The sequence below is a fragment of the Mercenaria mercenaria genome, chromosome 16 (assembly GCF_021730395.1).
Source record: "Mercenaria mercenaria strain notata chromosome 16, MADL_Memer_1, whole genome shotgun sequence".
Lineage (NCBI taxonomy): Eukaryota > Metazoa > Mollusca > Bivalvia > Venerida > Veneridae > Mercenaria > Mercenaria mercenaria.
Window position 1 is genome coordinate 24,366,932 of NC_069376.1, and position 23,526 is coordinate 24,390,457.

Below are 23,526 nucleotides of genomic sequence, written 5' to 3' on the forward strand. Positions count from 1 at the left end.
TCAACTAGGTCTTCGTACCAAACACGACTATGTCGGTTGCTGTTTGAAGGTCACTCTTGTTCTTGGCTTTGATTCCGAACTTGTTTAAACGAAATTAAACGAAATAAAAAAAGTCTCACATTACCTAATTGGAAAAAAAGTGTGTAACATGTCACTTTAGGGGCACCGTACTAAGTAAAGCAAAATTATATAGTTAAATTATTATCATGTGCTGTTTTTTAAAGGAGCAACCTTTTAATATATTTTTAAAGGTATAAAGTCGCACCAATGCAGTTTAGTTTTTAATGATATGCTACTATTTAATTTTGTTTAACGTTTCAGGGCCACGTGATCACCACAATTGCTCGGGAAAAATGAGAAATTACTGTATCGCGCCAACAAAATGTTCTTATTAAGGTGTTTTAGATGTGCGCAGGGAAAGAACAAGAGTGACTGCAACCGAATTATTATTACCACGTAGTAGAATGTGACATCTATTGAATCTACACTAGAAAGCGGTTCAGGATTTAACATTTGACTAATGTTCAGATTTTGCTTGCAAATCTTAGTGCATCCAATTACATGTTAAAACTCGAACTGAGCTTGAACAGTGGTAGAACAATTTTACTTGCAATGTAAATTATTTTACTTTTCTTAAACTGTTTAGTTGTTGGAAATGTCGTTGTATAAAAGATTATTCAAAATAGGAAATTTTACTGATTTTTTATTTAAACCCTTACACAGTGGAAGCCGTTGTGACATAAACATACGCACATATTCTTTCAAGACATAGCAACATTTTCCTTTTTATCAGCTAATGTTATATATTTACACAAATCAACGAAAGTAGATTTATTACTTGATTGTAGCAATTCTAAATTTTATACACACTTATACGAATATAATGATAACGTTTCATTAACTTTAGACGAAATTCTTTATAACTCAACATTTAAAAAAATGAAATTCACCTTAAGTTTCATTAAGATCACATATCTGATAAATTCGTTCCACATTGTATGCTTTTATTTTCTTCTATCAAGAAGTAGTGTACATCTCTATGTCACATATTCTCAACAATTGGAAATATTCAGACACGACAGGGAACCCTAAAATAATTACAAAACTTCTGTGGTAATTTTAATGTAAAAGAAAAACGATAAAAGACTATTGGTAATTTATTATCACATATTCTAAAACGCACAATACCCTCAACAACATTGTTATTATGAAATTAAGGTGTTTTATTTTAAATGGCCGTTTGTTTTCATCCACATTCTGAATAGACAACAGCTTTCTGTGGGAAAAAAATGTCAAAGAGTGTGTCAACATTTACAGAGGAAGGAATTACACGGAAAAGAAAGCTCTGGATGTTATTGATAAGTTACCGTTTAACCCAATTATTGCCATGATATACACCATGTACATGTTTTTGTAATTATGAAAATTATAAAAAGGTTGAAGTGGAGACGCACTGCCTATACTTCAAAATCAACAAAAATCAGAATATAATAACTCTTGAACCATTAAGCTGGAAAATGTTGAGGCTTTGCGCAACTGCACTAATTATAACTCAGAAATTTCATTAATGATAAAGTGGCAATGTGGTATAATCTGTGAACGTTTATTGACCGAAACATAGAGATAACAAGAATATTTACATTGTTGTGTTTTACCCGTTATGAGCATTAGTGTCAACTACATTTCAAACAAAGTTTAATACTGCTGTTGCCTTTCATCAAAATCTGTCAAATGTTATTTAGAAGAAAGGAGAGGCACTGACAAAACTCTGTGACTTCAACACAGAGAGACAAAACAAAAAATGTTTCAATAAAAAATCACAATTGTTTGAAGTCACGCAAAATCACATTAAATTCCGTCTGTAAAAGCTGTTTATAGCTAAATATTGTACGGTAGTGGTCACACGTAATAGTGAGCTGTTTTGAACGGTGTCTGCACATATTACCAGTGAGTGAACCTCAAACAACGACCACTTTTGTGGTCTTCATTTCTGACCTTTTCACAAACATCCACAACAAGCGGGTATTGTTCTTTCTACAATTCTGATTTGTTTGACGTGTCATTTTATTCCCGAGAAATGCATGAATTACTATATGCAGTTTATGTTCATCTGTCTATACAGATATCATACTGCTGAACCGCAAGTGTTCATAATTTAATTCTGATAAGCCCGCCCGCTTAGCTCAGTAGGTAGAGCGTCGGTCTACGGATCGCGGGGTCGTGAGTTCGATCCTCGGGCGGGGCGTATGTTCTCCGTGACTATTTGATAAACGACATTGTGTCTGAAATCATTAGTCCTCCACCTCTGATTCATGTGGGGAAGTTGGCAGTTACTTGCGGAGAACAGGTTTGTACTGGTACAGAATCCAGGAACACTGGTTAGGTTAACTGCCCGCCGTTACATGACTGAAATACTGTTGAAAAACGGCGTTAAACCCAAAACAAACAAACAAACAAATAATTCTGATAAACAGAATATCTTAGGTGTTTCTGATGTGATCTGAAAAAGAAAGAGTAAATCTGTCATAATATAGCCCTTGAAGGTAAATTAAGCACTTTTTACTGACATAAACGTTCATTGCTACATACTAGTTTTGCTGGTATGGCAACCGAAGTACCATGCGTCAAAATAATTGAAAGGCTACATTTAATTAAGGCAAACACGATGCCACACGGGCGTTGAGCCGGGAAGTGCATCGTTTCACTTGGTGAACCGGGAAGGCGAAATTTTATATTACTGATTTCTTTGAAACTATAGATTCCAATAATTAATTAAGGTATCACTGACCTCTGTTTGCCATAAAAGAACACCCGTCAAGGCATTTAGTCATTAAAAATGCATGAAAACTCTTTTTATGCGATATAATATGGTGAGGTGAATGGGGAAATGTTTCTATGAAGTGCATTGTGCACGAATGTTCTCTTAAACGGAAGGCTTTCTTGAAAAATGCAAACGTCAGTGATAAACTAGAGACACATGCGGGTACTTTAGACTATATGTCATTTCCAAATCTATTCGTTACCAATGAAATTATCGCAAGTTTACTCACCGAATCGAGGTGTTTTGACATAAAAAGCCGCATCGGGAAGTGTTGCGCGCACCTGTTGATGACGTACTATACCACCTCTGTATAAATTATATAACAAATCGTACATGTTTGCTTTTACAGAAAGGTTACAACAGTTACTGTTAAAATGAAAGGTCCGTAAACTTACTTGGACTGAGATATTAATGGAATTAATTGCCCCTGTTGAGGCCTCATCTTCATTCATGTTATGAACCCAGGCTTAATATGAAGATTGCATGGTGTATATGAAGAACAAAGCTTTTTTTCTGTGAAAATTTCATGTTTTTACAAAGTTTTATTAGCTCACCTGAGCAATGCTCAGGTGAGTTTTTCTGATTGCTTGATGTCCGGCGTCTGTCGTCTGTCGTCTGTCTGTCTGTCAACATTTAGCTTGTGTATGCGATAGAGGCTGTATTTTTCAACTGATCTTCATGAAATTTGGTAAGAATGATTACCTTGATGAAATCTAGGCCGAGTTCGAAAATGGGTCATCTGGGGTCAAAAACTAGGTCACTAGGTCAAATCAAAGAAAAACCGTGTGTATGCGATAGAGGCTGTATTTTTCAGTTGATCTTGATGAATTTTGGCCAGAATGATTACCTTGATGAAATCTAGGCCGAGATCAAAAATGGGTCATCTGGGATCAAAAAGTAGGTCACTAGGTCAAATAAAAGAAAAACCTTGTGTATGCAATAGAGGCTGTATTTTTCAATTAATCTTCATGAATGTTAGTCAGAATGATAACCTTGATGAAATCTAGGCCGAGTTCGAAAATGGGTCATCTGGGGTCAAAAACTAGGTCACTAGGTCAAATAAAAGAAAAACCTTGTGTATGCGATTAAAGGCTGTATTTTTCATTAATCTTCATGAATTTTGGTCAGAATGATTGCCTTGGTGAATTCTAGGCCGATTTCGAAAATGGGTCATCTGGGGTCAAAAATACTAGGTCACTAGGTCAGATCAAAGAAAAACCTTGTGTATGTGATAGTGGCTGTATTTTTCAATTAATCTTCATGAATTTTGGTTAGAATGATTGCCTTGATGAAATCTAGTTCAAGTTCGAATATGGGTCATCTGGGGTCAAAAAGTAGGTCACTAGGTCAAATCAAAGAAAAAGCTTGTATATGTGATAGAGGCTGTATTTTTCAATTGATTTTCATGAAATTTAGTCAGAATAATTGCATTGTTTAAATCTAGGTCAAGTTTGAATATGGGTCATCTGGGATCAAAAATTAGGTCACTAGGTCAAATCAAAGAAAAACTTTGTGTATGCAATAGAGGCTATATTTTTCAACTTATCTTCCTGAAATTAAGTCAGAATGATTGCCTTGATGAAATCTAGGTCAAATTTGAATATGGGTTATCTTGGGTCAAAAAGTAGGTCACTAGGTCAAATCAAAGAAAAACCTTGTGTATGCGATAGAGGCTGTATTTTTCAATTGATCTTCATGAAATTTGGTCAGAATGATAGCCTTGATGAAATCTAGGTCAGGTTCGAATATGGGTCATCTGGGGTCAAAACCTAGGTCACTAGGTCAAATCACAGAAAATACTTACTTATACTCAAGATTTTTGCTTCAGTTTTAATGATAATTGGTCAGAATATATTTTTCCATGAAATCACTAGGTCAAACATGTTTAATCTGTTATGTTGTGTTATGGTGTGTTTTTCAGGTGAGCGACCTAGGGCCATCTTGGCCCTCTTGTTAGTGATTTTGCTCCGTAAATGACTTGGAAACCAGTTTGCTTTAATGTCAACATATTATTATCAGAGATGTAATCATTACAAATACATGTACTTTGTACATGTACCAGAAAAATTGTTCCCAACGGATTTTGTTGGGGGATTTCCTAACAGAAATATGCAGAATAACATTGAATGTGATGGGACACTCACTGTGACAGTCAAAAGTTATCACGCTGTTGCGAAACGTCCTATTATTTGGACTAAGTTCACAGACACCCGCCATCAAGCATGTAAATCCAATGTGATTTAAGGAAATTTCGTTGTGCATGGGCTTTTTACTTTTAATCGCACATTTACTGGAAGTTACCCATGAAAATGATTTGAAATCCATGATATGTCATGCTGGTAATTTTCCCTTACATGTACATGCAACCTAATTTCAATTTTAGGGAAATCCCAGTTACACAGATGCTGTTACAGCATGTATTGATGTTTTGATTTTAGCAATTTTAGTAATTAAAGAAATAAATTGAAAACAAAACAAACGTAAGGATCTAGTAGTATAATAAAGGCCTTGCATACATACATTAGTTTTCGGTGGAAATTTGTGACTTTAAGCAGATATATAATTATATGTATAAAGTTTTCCCAATGTACATTCAGTTAAGGTATAACTCTGAAATACAGACTGATAACATGCACATGACTTTGAAGTCAAAGTGTATGTCATGGTGTATTGTGAAACTTCTGACTGTCTTGTGTACTGTCAAAAGTTTGAAAGGTGTTTGTGTTGCTATCTGGTGACTATTTCACCTGTTAAAGAAAAAAAAGAAATTACATCATTTCAAGGGAATGTGACAAGTAGATGAAACAAATACTAAGAGTAATTATGTCTCCCCAGGAGACATATTGTTTTTGCCCTGTCCGTCCTTCCGTCTGTCCGTACGTCACACTTCATTTCCGAGCAATAACTGGAGAACCATTTGACCTAGAACCTTCAAACTTTATAGGAATGTAGGACTGCTGGAGTAGACAACCCCTATTGTTTTTGGGGTCATTCTGTCAAAGGTCAAGGTCACAGGGGCCTGAACATTGAAAACCATTTCCGATCAATAACTAGAGAACCACTTGACCCAGAATGTTGAAATGTCATAGGATGATTAATCATGAAGAGTAGATGACCCCTATTGATTTTGGGGTCACTCCATCAAAGGTCAAGATCACAGGGGCCTGAACATGGAAAACCATTTCTGATCAATAACTGGAGAACCACTTGACCCAGAGTGTTGAAACTTCATAGGATGATTGTACATGTAAAGTAGATGATCCCTTTCGATTTAGGGGTCACTCTATTAAAGGTCAAGGTCACAGGGGCCTGAACATTGAAAACACATTTCTGGGCAGTAACTTGAGAACCACTTGACCCAGAATGTTGAAACTTAATAGGACGATTGGTCATGCAGAGTAGATGACCCCTAATGATTTTGGGGTCACTCTGTGAAAGGTCAAGGCCACAGGGGCCTGAACATTGAAAACCATTTCCGGTCAGTAACTTGAGAACCACTTGACCCAGAATGATGAAACTTCATAGGATAATTGGTCATGCAGAGTAGATGACCCCTAACGATTCTGGGGTCACTCTGTTAAAGGTCAAGGCCACAGGGGCCTGAACATGGAAAACCATTTCCAATCAATAACTTGAGAACCTCTCGACCCAGAATGTTGAAACTTCATAGGATGATTGTTCATACAGAGTAAATGACCCCTATTGTTTTTGGGGTCACTCCATTAAAGGTCAAGGTCACAGGGGCCTAAACATTGATAACCAGTTCCGATCAATAACTTGAGAACCACTTGACCCAGAATATTGAAACTTCATAGGATGATTGAACATGCAGAGTAGATGACACCTATTGATTTTGGAGTCAGTCAGTTAAAGGTCAAGCTCACAGTGGCCTGTTCATGTAAAATCATTTTTTGGAAATAACTTGAGAACCACTTGACCTACAATGTTGAAACTTAATAGGATGATTGGACATGCAGAGTAGATGACCCCTATTTATTTTGAGGTCACTTGATCAAAGGTCAAGGTCACAGGAGCCTGAACAGTGACTTGAGAACCACTAGGCCAAGAGTGTTGAAATTTAGCGGGATGACTGGACATGCCAAGTAGATGATCCCTATTGCAGCCAACCATCAGTGTCTCTTTGACTTTCGCTCCTGACCCCTATTGACTTCTTGCCTATAGGACTTTGCATTTGGGGAGACATGCGCTTTTTTACAAAAGCATTTTCTAGTTTTTTCCCTTTTCAGTTAGTAAGTTCAGTATACATGTTCTATTGTCAAAGTGCCATTATAGATCTCACACTTTGTGTCCAAACGTAACAAAATTGGGCATCCTGGTCATATGGATGTATTTATACTTTTATTTTGAAAGTATTCTGCTTGCAGGGAACTTAGATAATTTCAGGGGAAAACAAAATGTATTTTGCCAGTAGAAGTTGCTGATTTCGCCTATAGTCTCCTGCAAAGGGGAATCAGTGCATAATGGTAATCTGAAATTCAAACCTTATTACTATTAGGTATTTAAGGCTTTTAATTCTATATTTTCCTTTACAGATATATGGGAGTTGCACAGTCGGCTTTTTGATCACAGGCCAATCTTACAGGGTCACATACGGGCTTTTGTAAAAGAATTTGAGGTAAAAAAACTTTTTTGAAGAGATTGAAAGAAACATTCTGTTTTGTATTATATCACCATGATTACATAGTAACATAAATGACCTAAATATATATAAATGCTGTTGTTTACATGTAGGATCTTTAATTCTAATATGCTTGTCTCTGTTAAAACACTCGTACGCTTGAATGACGTCATGTTAACGTGCGGTGACGTCAAAGCTTTTGTCGCGATCAAGAAAGAGCAGTTCTATATTTCATTTAGTGTTTGGAATTAAAGCAGCATGTCACCAGATCAATCGACAACAAATTTTTATGCCCCCGAAGGGAGGCATATAGTTTTTGAACCGTCTGTCTGTCTGTCGGTCTGTCCGCAATTTTCGTGTCCGGTCCATATCTTTGTCATCGGTGGATGGATTTTCAAATAACTTGGCATGAATGTGTACCACAGTAAGACGACATGCAGTGCGCAAGACCCAGGTCCGTAGCTCAAAGGTCAAGGTCACACTTAGACGTTAAAGGATAGTGCATTGATGGGCGTGTCTGGTCCATATCTTTGTCATCGATGGATGGATTTTCAAATAACTTGGCATGAATGTGTACCACAGTAAGACGACGTGCAGTGCGCATGACCCAGGTCTGTAGCTCAAAGGTCAAGGTCACACTTAGATGTTAAAGGATAGTGCATTGATGGGCGTGTCCGGTCCATATCTTTGTCATTGATGGATGGATTTTCAAATAACTTGGCATGAATGTGTACCACAGTAAGACGACGTGCAGTGCGCAAGACCCAGGTCCGTAGCTCAAAGGTCAAGGTCACACTTAGACGTTAAAGGATAGTGCATTGATGGGCGTGTCCGGTCCATATCTTTGTCATCGATGGATGGATTTTCAAATAAAGTGGCATGAATGTGTACCACAATAAGACGACGTGTCACACGCAAGACCCAGGTCCGTAGCTCAAAGGTCAAGGTCACACTTAGACGTTAAAGATCATTTTTCATGATAGTGCATTGATGGGCATGTCCGGTCCATATCTTTGTCATTCATGCATGGATTTTAAAATAACTATGCATGAATGTGTGACACAGTAAGACGATGTGTCGCACGCAAAACCCAGCTCCGTAGGTCAAAGGTCCTAAACTCTAACATCGGCCATACTTTCATTCAAAGTTTGACATTAAAGGAGCATTGTCATCCATCGATGACAACATCTTTTTTTATTTTTTTTAGATATCTTGGAATAAATGCTATACTTCTTAAGAATAAAGGCTTTAAAACTTAATTACTGACAAACTTTATGTTATGGAAACACATGAGAATTTGCTGTTTTTACTACTTTTTACGATGAAAATTGAAAAGCGTTTGTCACGCTTTTACTCCAGGTAAACTGTCTCAATTATAAATATCTATAGTTTGAAGTCATTATTCACTACTTCAGCTATAGCGCTATTGGTTACGTTGACGGAAAAAATGTCTTTATTGCCGCGGCTGTCCGGGGTTCGATTCCCGGCGCGGTCATATTTTTAAGCTCACCAGAGCCAAAGGCTCAGGGTGAGCTATTCTGGTTGTCCGTCGTCCGTTGTCCGTAAAATTTTACTTTAAATGACATCTCCTCATAAACCGCTAGGCCAATTTCATCCAAACTTCACAGGAATGTTCCTTGGATGAAGCTCTACAAAAATTATTCAAAGAATTGAATTCCATACAGAATTCTGGTTGCCATGGCAACTGAAAGGAAAAACTTTAAAAATCTTCTTCTCAAAAACCAGAAGCCCTAGAGCTTAGATATTTAGTGTGAAGCATTGCCTAGTGGACCTCTACCAAACTTGTTCAAATCATGACCCCTGGGTCAAAATTGACCCTGCCCCAGGGCTCATTTGATTTTACATAGGAAAATCTTCAAAAATCTTCTTCTCAAAAACCAGAAGCCCTAAAGCTTAGATATTTGACATGTAGCATTACCTAGTGGACCTCTACTAAAGTTGTTCAAATCATGCCCCCTGGGTCAAAATTGACCCCGCCCCAGGGGTCACTTGATTTTACATAGATTTCTATAGGAAAATCTTCAAAAATTTTCTAAAAATAAACCAGAAGGCCTAGAGCTTAAATATTTCACATGTGGCTTTGCCTAGTGTACCTCTACAAAATTTGCTCAAATCATGCCCCCTGGGGGCACATTGACCCCGCCCCATGGGGTTACTTGATTGTACATAGAAAAATCTTTAAAATTTTCTAAAAAAAAAAACCAGAAGTACTAGAGCTTAGATATTTGACTTGTAGCATTGCCTATTGGTCCTCTACAAAATTTGTTCAAATCATGACCCTGGGGTCAAAATTGACCCCGCCCCAGGGGGTCACTTGATTTTACATAGGAAAATCTTCAAAAAATTTCTAAAGATAAACCAGAAGGCCTAGAGCTTAGATATTTGACATGTAGCATTGCCTAGTGGTCCTCTACAAAATTTGTTCAAATCATGACCCCCGGGATCAAATTGACTCAGCCCCATAGGGTTACTTGATTGTACATAGAAAAATCTTCAAAATTTTCTAAAAATAAACTAGAAGGCCTAGAGCTTAGATATTTGACATGTAGCATTGCCTAGTGGACCTCTACAAAATTTGTTCAAATCTTGACCCCCACAGGGTCAAATTGACCCAGGCCCAGGGGTTACTTGATTGTACATAGGGAAATCTTCATAAATTTGCTAAAAATAAACCAGAAGGCCTAGATCTTAGATATTTGATATGTAACATTGCCCAGTAGACTTCTACAAACTTTGTTCAAATCATGACCCCCGGGGTAAAAGTGGCCCCACCCCAGGGGTTACTTGATTGTACATCGGAAAATCTTCCAAAACATTTCTAAAAATCATCAGTTTGACATTTGAAGCATGTAGCTCATATTACTCAGGTGAGCGATCCAGGGTCATCATGACCCTCTTGTTTCTTTATTTGGAATTTTTAAAATATTTTAGAAACAAAAATTCATATTCTAATGTTCATAATAGGACCAAACTTCAATTTGAAATAAAGGTTATTTTTTTAGTCAAATCTGGAGGCATGCTGCTTTAACCCTTAGCCTGCTGGCAGCAAATGGTTCTGCTTTTGCGACCAGTGCAGACCAAGATCAGCCTGCACATCTGTGCAGGCTGATCATGGTCTGCACTGTTAGCTATTCTGTCAGTAAATTTTCAGTGAACATCCCTTTGAATAATAAGTGGTACTGCCCAAACTGAATGATGGACTTAGTCCGTTTTAGAAATTTAGCAGGGTAAGGTTAAGGGCATATTAGAATCGAAATATTTTATAGCACAAGCGTGCTTTAACACTATTTATACACTCGGTTGGTAATACGTCGTTCAAATAATTTCACGAGGGCTGTGCCCTCGTGAAATTATTACGCCTGACATATAACCACCCATCGTGCATAAATAGTGTTAAAGCACTCTTTTAAAAAATTAATTGCTATAAATTATTTCTTAATTGTTTTTAATATTGATCAACAGATACCTTAGTACACTGATAATTGTTCAATATATTTAAATTCCTTGAGTTTAATTTTCATCTCAAGTCTGCTTGCATAACTCAGTAGGGAGAGTGCAGATCTAAAAAATTGCATGGATGTGAGCTCAGTCCCTGGCCGTGGCATATGTTCGTGATGACTTGATTTTTCACTGATTTATTTGCCCTTTGATTATTCAACATTAGTAAATTATAGCACCATCATATTCAGGAGTATTTCTCAGCAACCACTGCCTGGAATTCAGCAAAAATTCATAGGACGCGAGGTGCGCATACTTTCTTCATTATCCACTGGAATAAGTTTTCAGTGAGATATTGCCCTCTGATCATTCAACATCAGTAAACTTTATGTGTCCAGTCAGTAAATTTCACTTTTGTTCTTTTAGTATGCACATTTCAGGAAACATCCATTGGTTTTACTGATATTTTTTGTTTTTACATGTTTTCTTGTTCCTGCTGAAACTTCGAAATTCCCTCTTTCTTTACCTGATATAGAACAAGTCGATTCTACCAAATTCATATGTACTTGAACAACATCACCTAAAAATGTTATTACACTAGTTTAATACCAAAATTTCATGCCCACAACATCAAACATTTACTTAATAAAATTTATTACGAAATTAAATGAATACCAGATAATATGCATGAATAAATGTTTATTTTCTAGGAAAAACGGGGTACAAGAGAAGAAGACAGACTGAACAAAATAAAAACTCAGCTGAATGACATGACAGATAAATATATACCAGAAACAGAAACTGCTTTAGATACATTCCTTACAAACATTCAAGCTAAAGGTAAGCTTTCTCTTAACTCCAGATTTGGTTAAAAAATAATCTTTCTTTCAAATTGAAGTTTGGTCATATTATGAACATTAGAATATGAATTTTTGTTTCTAAAATATTTTAAAAATTCAAAATCAAGAAAAAAGATGACCGTGTCAGGAAACGAACCCCGGACCACCGTGGCAATAAAGACATTTTTCCATTGTCGTAACCAATAGCGCTATAGCTGAAGTAGTGAATAATGATTTCAAAATATAGATATTTATAATCGAGACAGTTTACCTTGAGTAAAAGCATGACAAATGCTTGTTAATTTTCATGTTAAAAAGTAATAAAAACAGCAAATTCTCATGTGTTTCCGTAACATAAAGTTTGTCAGTAATTAAGTCTTAAAGTCTTCTTAAAAAATATAGCATTTATTTCAAGATATCTAAAAAGAAATTTTTTTTGTTGTCGAACGAACTGGAGGCATGCAGCTTTAAAGACTAGATCATAATCACATCCAGTATTATAGTTTAATAATAATTTCACACATAGACACTTTGATCTCTTTATTCATTTATAGGCCCATGTCATTTATATTCGCTTAGCTGAAAAGGATGATTAAGTTCATTTGCCATTAAAGTTACATTTAAGCAGAAGTTACTGTGTACAAAATAGCCACTTCTTTTATTTACAGTTAAAGTCGCTGTTGAGGTTTGCAAGAAGATAGAAGAGAAAGAAAACAATATTGAGGTGAGTGTGTGTATTTGATACACTGACTTTGAGATGGAAAACCAATTCTGCTCATTACTGGTAACTGGAAAAGAACTAAGGTTACATTTCTATAAAAAAAAATTCCCAGGGTTCACAATTTTTAGGTCACCAGAGCACGAAGTGCTCAGGGTGAGCTATTGTGACCTGTCATTGTCCGGCGTCCGGCGGAATCCGTCATACATCAACATTTGCCTTATGAATACTCCAGAGGCCACAGTTGTGACCCAGTATTTATGACACTTGGTCAGAAAGTTTGTCTTAATGATCTCTAGGTAAAGTTTGAAACTGGGTCATGTGGGGTCAGAAACAAGGTCAGTAGGCTAGATCAAAGGAAAAGCTTGTGAACAGTCTAGAGGCCACAGTTATGACTCAGTCTTTATGAAACTTGGTCAGAATGTTTGTCTTGATGATCTCTTAGACTCTAGGTGAAGTTCGAATCTGGGTCAAAAACGGGGTCACTCGGCCAGATCAAAGAAGGAAACAAAGGCAAGAGTTGTGATTCTATCTTTATGAAACTTGGTCAGAATGTTTGTCTGGATGATTTCTAGATCAAGTTTGAAACCGGGTCATGTGGGGTCAAAAACTAGGTCACCAGGCCAGATCAAAGGAAAATCTTGTTAACACTCTTGAGACCACAATTTAAGTTTGAAACTCATGAGAACTAGTGAGAATGTTTGTCTTGATGATTTCTAGGTCAAGTTCGAATCTGGGACATGTGGTGTCAAAAACTAGGTCACCCTGTCAAATCAAAGGAAAAGTTGTGAACACTAGAGGCCACAGTCGTGACCCAATCTTTATGAAACTTAGTCAGAATGTTTGCCTTGATGACATCTTAGTCTAGGTCAGGTTCTAAACTTGGTCATGTGGGGTCAAAAACAAGGTTAGTTTAGATCAAACGAAAAGCTTGTAAACACTCTAGAAGTCACAGTTGTGTTTCAATCTTTATGAAACTTTATCAGAATTTTTTTTTTGATGATCTCTAGGTGAAGTTCGAATCTGGGTCATGTGGGGTTAGAAACTAGGTCAGTAGGTCAGATTAAAGGAAAAGCTTGTGAACACACTAGAGGCCACAGTTTTGACCCAGTTTTTATGAAACTTGGTCAGAATGTTTGTTTTGATGATCTCTAGGTCAGCTTTGAATCTTGGTCTTGTGGGTTCAAAAACTATGTCACATGGTCAGATCAAAGGAAAAGCTTGTGAACACTAGAGGCAACTGTTGTGACTCAGTCTATTTGAAACTTGGTCAGATATTTGTACTGATGATTTCTAGGTCAAGTTTGAAACTGGGTTCTGTGGGGTCAAAAACTAGGTCTTTAGGCCAGATCAAAGGAAAATCTTGTTAACATTCTAGAGACCACAATTTAACTTTGAAACTTATGACATTTAGTCAGAATGTTTGCTTTGATAATCTATACATGTAGGTCAAGTTCGAATCTGGGTGATGTAGGGTCAAAAACTAGGTCACCTGATCAAGTCAAAGGAAAAGCTCATGAACACTCTAGAGGCCACAGTTGTGGCCCAATCTTTATGAAACTTAGTCTGAATGTTTTGTCTTGATGATCTTTAGGTCATGTGGGGTCAAAAACTATGTCAGTAGGCCAGATCGAAGGAAAATCTTGTGAACACTTGAGTCTGGGGTTTAAGTTTGAAACTCCTGAGAAGTGGTCAGAATGTTTGTCTTGATAACCTCTAGGTCAAGTTCGAATCTGGATCACATGGGTCAAAAACTAGGCCGCCTGGTCATTTCCAAGGAAAAACTTGTTAACACTGTAGAGGCAACAGTTGTGACCCTATCTTTATGGAACTTGGTCAGAATGTTTGTTTTTTTAGCTCACCTGTCACGTAGTGACAGGGTGAGCTTTTGTGATCGCCCTTCGTCCGTCCGTCCACAATTTCTTGTGAACAAGATAAAGACCACATTTTGCAAGCAATTTTAATCAGACTTGTACAAAACTTGTATTGGCATGATATTTTAGTTCCTTTCGAAACTCAACCAGATCCCATCATGGGTTCTAGAGTTATTGCCCCTTAAAGGGCCAGAATTTGCTATTTTTGTGCGTCAACAATTTCTTGTCTGCACGATAGTGGTTTCATTTATGATTTTATTTTAACCAAACTTGCACACAACTTGTATCACCATAAGATCTTGGTTCCTTTCTTGAACTGGCCAGATCCCATTATCGGTTCCAGAGTTATGGCTCCTGAAGAGCCAAAATGAGCTATTTTGACCTTGTCTGCACAATAGCAGCTTTATTTATGATTTGATTTTTACCAAACTTGCACACAACTTGTATCACCATAAGATCTTGGTTCCTTTCTTGAACTGGCCAGATTCCTTTACGGCTTCCAGAGTTATGGCCCCTGAAAGGGCCAGAATTAGCTATTTTGACCTTGTCTGCACAATAGCAGCTTCATTTATGATTTCAATTTAACCAAACTTGCACATAAATTGTATCACCATAAGATCTTGGATCCTTTCTTGAACTGGCCAGATTCCATTATGGGTTCCAGAGTTATGGCCCCTGAAAGGGCCAGAATTAGCTATTTTGACCTTGTCTGCACAGTAGCAGCTTCATTTAAGATTTGAATTTAATCAAACTTGCATAAAACTTGTGTCATCATAAGATCTTGGTTCCTTTGTTGAACCAACCAGATCCCATTATGGGTTCCAGAGATATGGCCCCTGAAAGGGCCAAAATTAGCTTTTTTTGACCTTGTCTGCACAATAGCAGCTTCATTTATGATTTGATTGTAACCAAACTTGCACACAACTTGTATCACCGCAAGATCTTGGTTTCTTTCTTCAGCTGGCCAGATTCCATTATGGGTTCCAGAGTTATGGCCCCTGATAGGACCAGAATTAGCTATTTTGATCTTGTCTGCACAATAGCAGCTTCATTTATGATTTGAATTTAATCAAACTTGCACAAAACTTATGTCACCATAAGCTCTTGGTTCCTTTCTTGAACCGGCCAGATTCCTTTATAGGTATAGAGTTATGGCCCCTGAAAGGGCCAAAATTAGCTATTTTGACCTTGTCTGCACAATAGCAGCTTCATTTATATTTTGATTTTAACCAAACTTGCACACAACTTGTATCACCATAAGATCTCGATTCCTTTTTATTCGCCCATAGGGACATGTTACGTTATCGCCTCGGTGTCTGTCTGTCTGTATGTCTGTTGGTTAGCAATTACCCTTCCGCTCTGTTACTCTTGTACCCCTTGAAGGATTTCAGAGAAACCTGACACAAATGTTCACCTCATCGAAACAATGTGCAGAGCGCATGTTTCGGATGGCTCACTTCAAGGTCAAGGTCACACTTAGGGGTCAAAGGTCATATGACTTTGTTTTGTGTGTATATTGCTCTGCATTTGCGTCGATTGCAGTGCTCTTGTTCTTATTTGGCAGATCCTTCTTTTGTTCACTTACAATATAATTTTTTTAATTACTTCCCTTTTATGTTACTATAAATAGCTTATTTAGTAACTTTTTTATTATTGGCCGTAGGGAAAAACCGAGACCACTTTTCTGTGGTACAACATGGATGGTACCTCCAATTTTTAGGTGTATTTTGACATATCTGTACCTTGTAAGGATTTTTTTAAAATTTTGGTTAAATTCTTCCCTTTGTTGTTCCTTTGGACTTAGATCTTTTTCTGAGGACTTTGGGCTTCATCAGTCAAAATTGTGCTCCTAACCTCCTCTGATGTAATCCTTCAGGCATGAAACTACTGGCCTGATTTGAAAATAATTTTATTTGAAGTAAATTTAAGAAAATTTCAACTATATTTTCTCATAATTCTTTTGATTGATCTTGATTATGATTTTTTGACCTTCTGTCCTTAAGTGCAATGATAACAGGTGAGCGATATAGGGCCATTTTGGCCCTCTTGTATGATCTCTAGGTCAAGGATGAAACTGGGTCATTTGGGATCAAAAACTAGGGCAGTATGCCAGATCAACTCTGGTGAGTGTTATATAGGGCCCATCTTGGCCCTCTTGTTTATGTATTGCTCTAATCACATGACATAGTATTAATTTTTTTTTGTTAAGGTTAACTCGAACTCTTTGCTACATGTAGATAATAAGAGTTGTTTCCTGAAATTTTGATTTGACTGAGCACTAAGTGTTCATAAATTAATGAGTGTTTCGGATTGGATGTCCATCGTTAGTTCATCTGTCCATCACATTATCTTTAACCCTAGCCTGCTAAATTTCTAAAATGGACTGGTCCATCATTCAATTTGGCCATTTATTATTGGAAGGGGTGTTCTGACTGAATAGCAAACAGTGCAGACCACGATCATCCTGCACAGATGTTTTTCCTGTTTGGTGATATGGAAAATGGTAAAAATCTTCTGTTCTTAAACCAGTGACATGATTTCAATTTTTTTTTACTGAAATATACTTTGAGTGACCCTCTTCCAGGTTAAAACAAATTTCAAACAAACCTACAGAGTATTTTTGTTGTATTGTTAGTTTGAAAAAACATCTCCTGGCATTGAAGACAACCATTATTTCAGGCCAGAACATGTGCATCAATACACAGTGCCATTACTTTGTTGTTTCTATTATTCCTATTAATTTTGTTACTACAACAACTACAGCTGCTTTTGATCTGAGCTTAATGCATTGAGGCTTAAAAGTAGCTTTAGTTTGTTAGGATACTTAAGTTAACATAAAGAAAATTTAAATCACACAAAGGAGAATGCTAAAGTCTGTATTTGAACCGCGCCATGAGAAAACCAACATAGTGGCTTTGCGGCCAGCATGGATCCAGACCAGCCTGCGCATCCGCGCAGTCTGGTCAGGATCCATGCTGTTCGCGTTTAAAGCCTACTGCAATTAGAGAAACCGTTAGTGAACAGCATGGATCCTGATCCGCGCAATCTGGTCTGGATCCATGCTGGTAACAAAGCCACTATGTTGGTTTTCACATGGCGCGGCTCATTTCTATTTTTACAGCATAATTCCTTAGTACATATAGATCTAACAATTGGTATGGTGCCCTTGAAAAGTTTATTGGGTGAATATTTTAACAATTGAAAACACACATGAATAGAGATAATTTATATTAACAACAAAATTACTGATTGGAAAAAAACAACAAAATATATTATAATGGCAAATGATTTATTATATTTTATATAACCTTCATTATTCTTGATTAGGTTGGCTTCTTAGACCTTCAGAGACAGAGGCGGAGAGAGGAATGGGATGTATTTATGCAAGAACAGTTTGAAAAGAGTGCTAAAGTTGATCAGGATATGGATATAGAAATGAAGAAAGTTTCTGCAGAGTATGAGGAATTGGAAAAGAAAATAGAACACATATCTACTGCTACACCTTAGGTGTAATAATTCATGTGAAAATCCATAAACTATGTGATAAATATTGAAGTTCAAAGTTGAAATCTTTAATAATTAACAAGATATGCCAAAAGCTTTTTTACTTCAGTTGAAGTTTGTATTTGTAGATTTTAAGAAATGTGGCATGGAACTGTGGTAAAGTTAATGAGTGATCGTTTAATTTGTATCTGAAAATCGTTCTAAAAATTGGTAGACTTGATTAACAAGCAACTTGCATTATACTTGTAATTCTAAATAATTTTTTATCTGCCAAGTGATATTGATTCATGGTAGTTCTGCACCTTAGATAAACCAGAAGTAATGGGGTAATGTCATTTATCGGGAAAACATAGACTAAAGCCATTTTATGAACCAGTGGCAACAGATGAGTAAATTTATTGCAATGACAATATTACTTAAGATATGATAGTAAGATATCCGTCAGGTTATGTCTTAAAATCAGGTCGATGTGCACAGATCTCTGATCACTGGCAAATATCTCGAAAACAAGCACACGGACCTGTACTAAAAGATTCTTGCACTAGGTATAGGTGCAGATCGGAATATCCAGCCTAGAGGGTAACTGTTTAAGGCGGTAACAAAGCTTTAGCCAAGTTACGGCGTAAACAGTTACCCGAGAGCCGGATATTCCCACCTGTACCTAGTAACAACCAGTGATAGAATCTTTTTTTTGCATACCATATTCAAGAAATAATAGTAAAAATAAAATTGAATAACAATCTTTTAAGAACTATTTACTTACAGCAGTGTATTTAAACAAAGCGCGGGAAATCAACATCCGTAAACAGGAAAGACGTCATGATGTTTCAAAGACAGATAACAATGTTTAGTTCCAGTTTTGTTTTATCACTTGCAGTGTAATTTTATGTATTTTAATAAACTCTTGGGTTTTTTTTATCGAGAAATATACTATAAGGAACAAAGGGGGAACTACAAAGGTATTGGATTTTTATTCTGTTTCATGAAATAAACTTTAAATTACTACATAAATTTTCTACATATATGTAGTTCGCAGTATGTCGTTTAAACCACGAGAGTTATCTTACAACCCAGGGTGTAAGATGGAGTTTTCCAGCACAATTGAAAATACCAGAAATCTCCGTCTGGTATGCAAGAAATTTTATTCCACCATATTATAAGGCTAAATGTTTATTTATGACAGAAGTTCCATTAAAATCTACATTTAAAAAAAAAATCTGAGAAAATGTTATCAAAATTGTGGTTTTCCCCATACACTTGGCATTATGAAAACTTGTGCCAGGTCAAAAATTTTCAAATCAGTATAACAAAAATATTGAGCACACAACCTTATCTTTTTTTATTTGCCAAATTAAACTATACTCTAAAGTTTTATAAAATCAGGGTTTAAGGTATTAGATCACTAATAGAGAACCTCCTTTTTGAAGAGTATTCAATTCCTACCATAAACCTACTTTTACTGCATTACTTAGGGGGCGTACGTTCAAGCCCTACTGGGACCAAATTTTTTTCCTTATTTTCCTTTTTTTCTTGTAAGTTTTTACTTCTTTCAAGACTTATTATTGATTTCTTGTACAAAAATGGAAAAAGATGAATCTTATAAGCGATTTCTTGGTGTTCAAAGTGAATAAAAAATTTACTACTTCAACAGAAGGGATAGAGTTACACATCTTTAAAAATATTGAGTTACACATGGTGAAAGTTCTCTATTTTGCTTTCACTCTTAGATTATATATTGTGGAAGACATTTAGGTAGGTTTTACGTCTCCCCTAAGGTTATTTTTAAATGGAGTAAGCAAAAGTCAAAACAGAAACACAGCATTCGACCTTAGTTTTTCAATGTTGAAGTATAAATTCTGTCTCACTAAATCCGTTTACTTGAGGCACCATAGAAAAAATGATATTGACATTTTTATTTTGTGTTTTATAATTGTTTACCAATAGTTTGATGTTTCTTTTATTAAAATTAATGGTAAAATGAGTTCTCTGCAAACGTTTTGGATAGTGGCTATCACTTTGAAATTTGTCTCTACTTGAGCTTGAGGAGATACCATAAGTTATACAAAAAAACGGCATGGTAAAAGTTGTTTAAAAATTGCAAAATATTGCAAAACACGGTTACCTTTCAGAATATACCAAGCAAAGGCCATTTTGTAAATATTACTATTAGTGATCTAATACCTTAATCAAATTCTACATTTAAAAAAAAAATTGATCCAAATGTGTAGAACTAACTTGGAGCAACCTTGCTGATTCTTTGTCAGAGAGCCTCTAAAATAGTTCAGTGTATTTTAGAATAAATCTGATGAAGAGCAATAAAAAGGAAAATCATCAAAACTCACATAATGATTAATTAGCACATGACCTTCGCTCACATGTAGTGTTATCCTCTTCTCTCAGTAAAAATAGAGTTCTTTCCCTTGATTTGGTTTAAAAGAGATATTCGACTGTGTCTTAATAACTTATTGATTGACCATCATGAAACTTTACACAAATGTTGATCGCTATAGGCGCATAAATTTCTTCGGGATCATGGCATTAACCAGACTTATTGCCCTTTAATTATTTTTCAGTGCATAAATTCCCACATAACTAAGAAATTCATTGATGGATCCTCATGAAATTTAACACAAATATACATCAGTATAGGGCAGTGGTGCATGCATATCTTCCATTAGGATCTATTTGCTAACTGCAGAGTTATTGCCTTTTAATTGGTCTAAAATTAAAAAATTTCTCCAAAACTCGATACAAATATAGATCACTATAGGGCATGAGTTTTTCCCCTTGATTTTGTAAAAAAACAGTTGCACGGTCCTTATGCATGTAACTTGTGTTTATCTCCAGGTTATTTTACTGATAATCACGTGACCGCTTGTAGACGCTTGTCACTGTTAAACAAATGTAATTATGGGATATCTAAATTAGCATCTAGATGATATTTGTTCTCGTTTTGCAAAAATTGAGAGGAAAATTACAAGTTTCTTTGGGCGAAAATGGCCCACGGAGACCTAAAATGCTAGCGACACCATGGGCAGTGACCCGAAAGAACTTAAAATTTCCCAGTTCAGCTAAAAGTTTAGTCTAAAGAATCATGGAGCACTTTGGTTTGTACTTCCAAAATCAGAAAGTCCCGGCCAGTTCAAACTGTCAAAAAGTTGGAAACGGAGCTGAACATTTAACTTTTAGTCAAATGGAACTGTAACCATGTTGCTTGTGGGAAAAATGGCACTAGCAAAAAATTGTTTCAGGGAAAAAAAGTTACACAAATTCGATCCCTGAAATAGGATAACTTAGAATATGAATTGCTTAAAACAATCTACCGGTAATGAATAATGTACAGTGTAAAAGCAGTATAACATGATGTGTATGATATTGTGAATTTTCCTCAAATTGGCCTCTTGAGCATGATTTTTCCACATTTGACCAGTGCCCAGCGGCCCATCTCCTAAAAAAAAAACCCTGATCTCAATTAAATTCCTTTCAAAATAAAGTCCTTCTATTCGCAGAACAACTTATTAAGTGGGGGATATAAATGCACAGGCTTTATTTAGTTTGCGTGTGTTTACTAGCACTACTACGCCTAAAGATTGCTTAAGTCACACCATTGTTGTTAGTAAGTGTACATTACTGTATAAATAATACATTCTCATGAATGTTTTTAGTTATTAAAATTTATATGTGCAATAAGAAAACATAATTGTTATATTAATCAAGTATTTATTGTTAGCTCACCTGAGCACGAAGTGCTCATGGTGAGTATTATGATCACGTTGTGTCTGTCGTCTGTCGCCTGTGTGTGCTTGTGTCAAGTCGTCCGTCTTCAACATTTGTGTTTAAACGACATCTTTTCCGAAACCACTGACCCTGGGGGTCACATAGTTTATATAAACTTATATAGGGAAAAACTTAGAAAATCTTTTTGTCCAAAACCACAGGGCTTAGGGCTTTGATATTTTGTATGTGACATCATCTAGTGGTTCTCTACTAAGATTGTCCAAATTATTCCCCTAGGGTAAGTATGGCCCCGCCCTGGAGGTCGCATGGTTTACATAGACTTATATAGGGAAAACTTTAAAAATCTTCTTGTCAAAAACCACAAAGCCTAGGGCTTTGATATTTGGTTTGTAGCATCATCTAGTGGTTCTTTACTAAGTTGGTTCAAATTATCCCCCACGGGTCAAATATGGCCCTGCCCCAGGGGTCACATGGTTTATGTAGACTTATATAGGGAAAAACTTTAAAAACCTTCTTGTCCATATCCTACAAGATTCAAATTTGGACCACATGACATTGTATAGTTTTCAGTGGCTAGATTAACCTTGACATGAGTTGACCTTTATCTTGACCTAGTGACCTACTTTCGCATTTCTGTTGCTACAGCCTTCAAATTTGGATCACATGCATAGATTTGACATTGACCTAGTGATCTACTTTCACATTTTTGAAGGTACTGGCTTCAAATTTGGACCACATGCATAGTTTCATGTTCTGAAATGAAATTTGACCTTAATCTTTACTTAGTGACCTACTTTCACATTTTTGAAGATACAGGCTTCAAACTTGGACCACATGCATCTTCTTCTATGAATCAATAATAGCTAGAGCCTTGATTTTTGTGTGTGATATCAGAGTTGTACTGTCTAACTATTGCCCTAGGTGAAAGAATGTGTGTGACGGCTAACATAGAAAAAACCTATCAATACTTGTACCATTACGTTATGCAAACACACTTAAAGCCTTTTACTCAGGTGAGCACTTCAGGGTCAATGACCCTCTTGTTATTACATACATGTATCTAATACAGATTTATATTTCAGTTGATTGAGTTTTTGTATTTTTTTTATCTCCGACATAAATACACATACTTCTTAGTCTGATGTCACTTTTTCTCCATACTGTTAGCCTGCAGAAGTCATTTGAAATCAGACTTGTTTTATGCTCCACAAATATTTTTTTGGGAGGGAGGGGCACTTAGAGTTGCCCTTGTCTGTCTGAGCAAACATTCATGATTAAGGAGCTATATGGTACAAAGAACGAAAGAAAAGAGTAGGTTCATACCATGAACAGAGATTAGGGGCTAGTCGAAGAAAATAGCAAAAAAAACCCCTCAAAAAACATTAAATGATTGAACATCTTGCTGCCTGTTTGTCTGTCTTTCTGTCCAACCATCCGTACGAAATAGTGTCATGCATATCTCAAAAAGTGTTTGACCCAGGATCATCAAACCTCACAGGATTGTTATCCAGCACAGGCAGTTGTGCACAAGGGGTTTTAATTTGGATTCAGAGAGCCAAACTATAGTTATGGCCCTTGACTTATATATGCATAAAAAGGGCCCAAGTTTGTGTCACATATATCTGAAAAAGTATGTGAACCAGGATTTTGAAACATTACAGGAATATTATTCAGCATGTGAAGTGTTGCACCTGGGATATTGTTAGAAATATCACTAAGCCAGACTATAGTTATCAGCCTTGACTTAGTCAAAACTATGCATAAACTCGCTCATATATCAAAAAGTATTTGACTTAGTTTCATGAAACACAGAAATACTACCCGTCAAGAAAATCTTTCCCGTTTGACGTTCTGCCCGCGTTTCACTTTGAACAACTTCCAACAAAATACTGATACTTTGATATCGCCTCAAACATACGCCACAGTCACCGGCA

At 36.3% G+C, this 23,526-nt stretch overlaps 1 protein-coding gene across 1 annotated transcript in view; it reads left to right on the forward strand.

The window, feature by feature from the left end:
• The window catches only part of LOC123540373 (biogenesis of lysosome-related organelles complex 1 subunit 5-like), a 32,562-nt gene extending 9,884 nt beyond the window's left edge, over nucleotides 1-22,678 (forward strand). The window contains exons 2-5 of the mRNA XM_053526402.1: nucleotides 7,375-7,457; nucleotides 11,630-11,759; nucleotides 12,427-12,482; nucleotides 17,678-22,678. Of these exons, the coding sequence (XP_053382377.1) occupies nucleotides 7,375-7,457; nucleotides 11,630-11,759; nucleotides 12,427-12,482; nucleotides 17,678-17,857 (449 nt within the window). The 3' untranslated portion in view covers nucleotides 17,858-22,678. The remainder of the gene's footprint in view (nucleotides 1-7,374; nucleotides 7,458-11,629; nucleotides 11,760-12,426; nucleotides 12,483-17,677) is intronic.
• The last annotated feature ends 848 nt before the right edge of the window (nucleotides 22,679-23,526 follow it).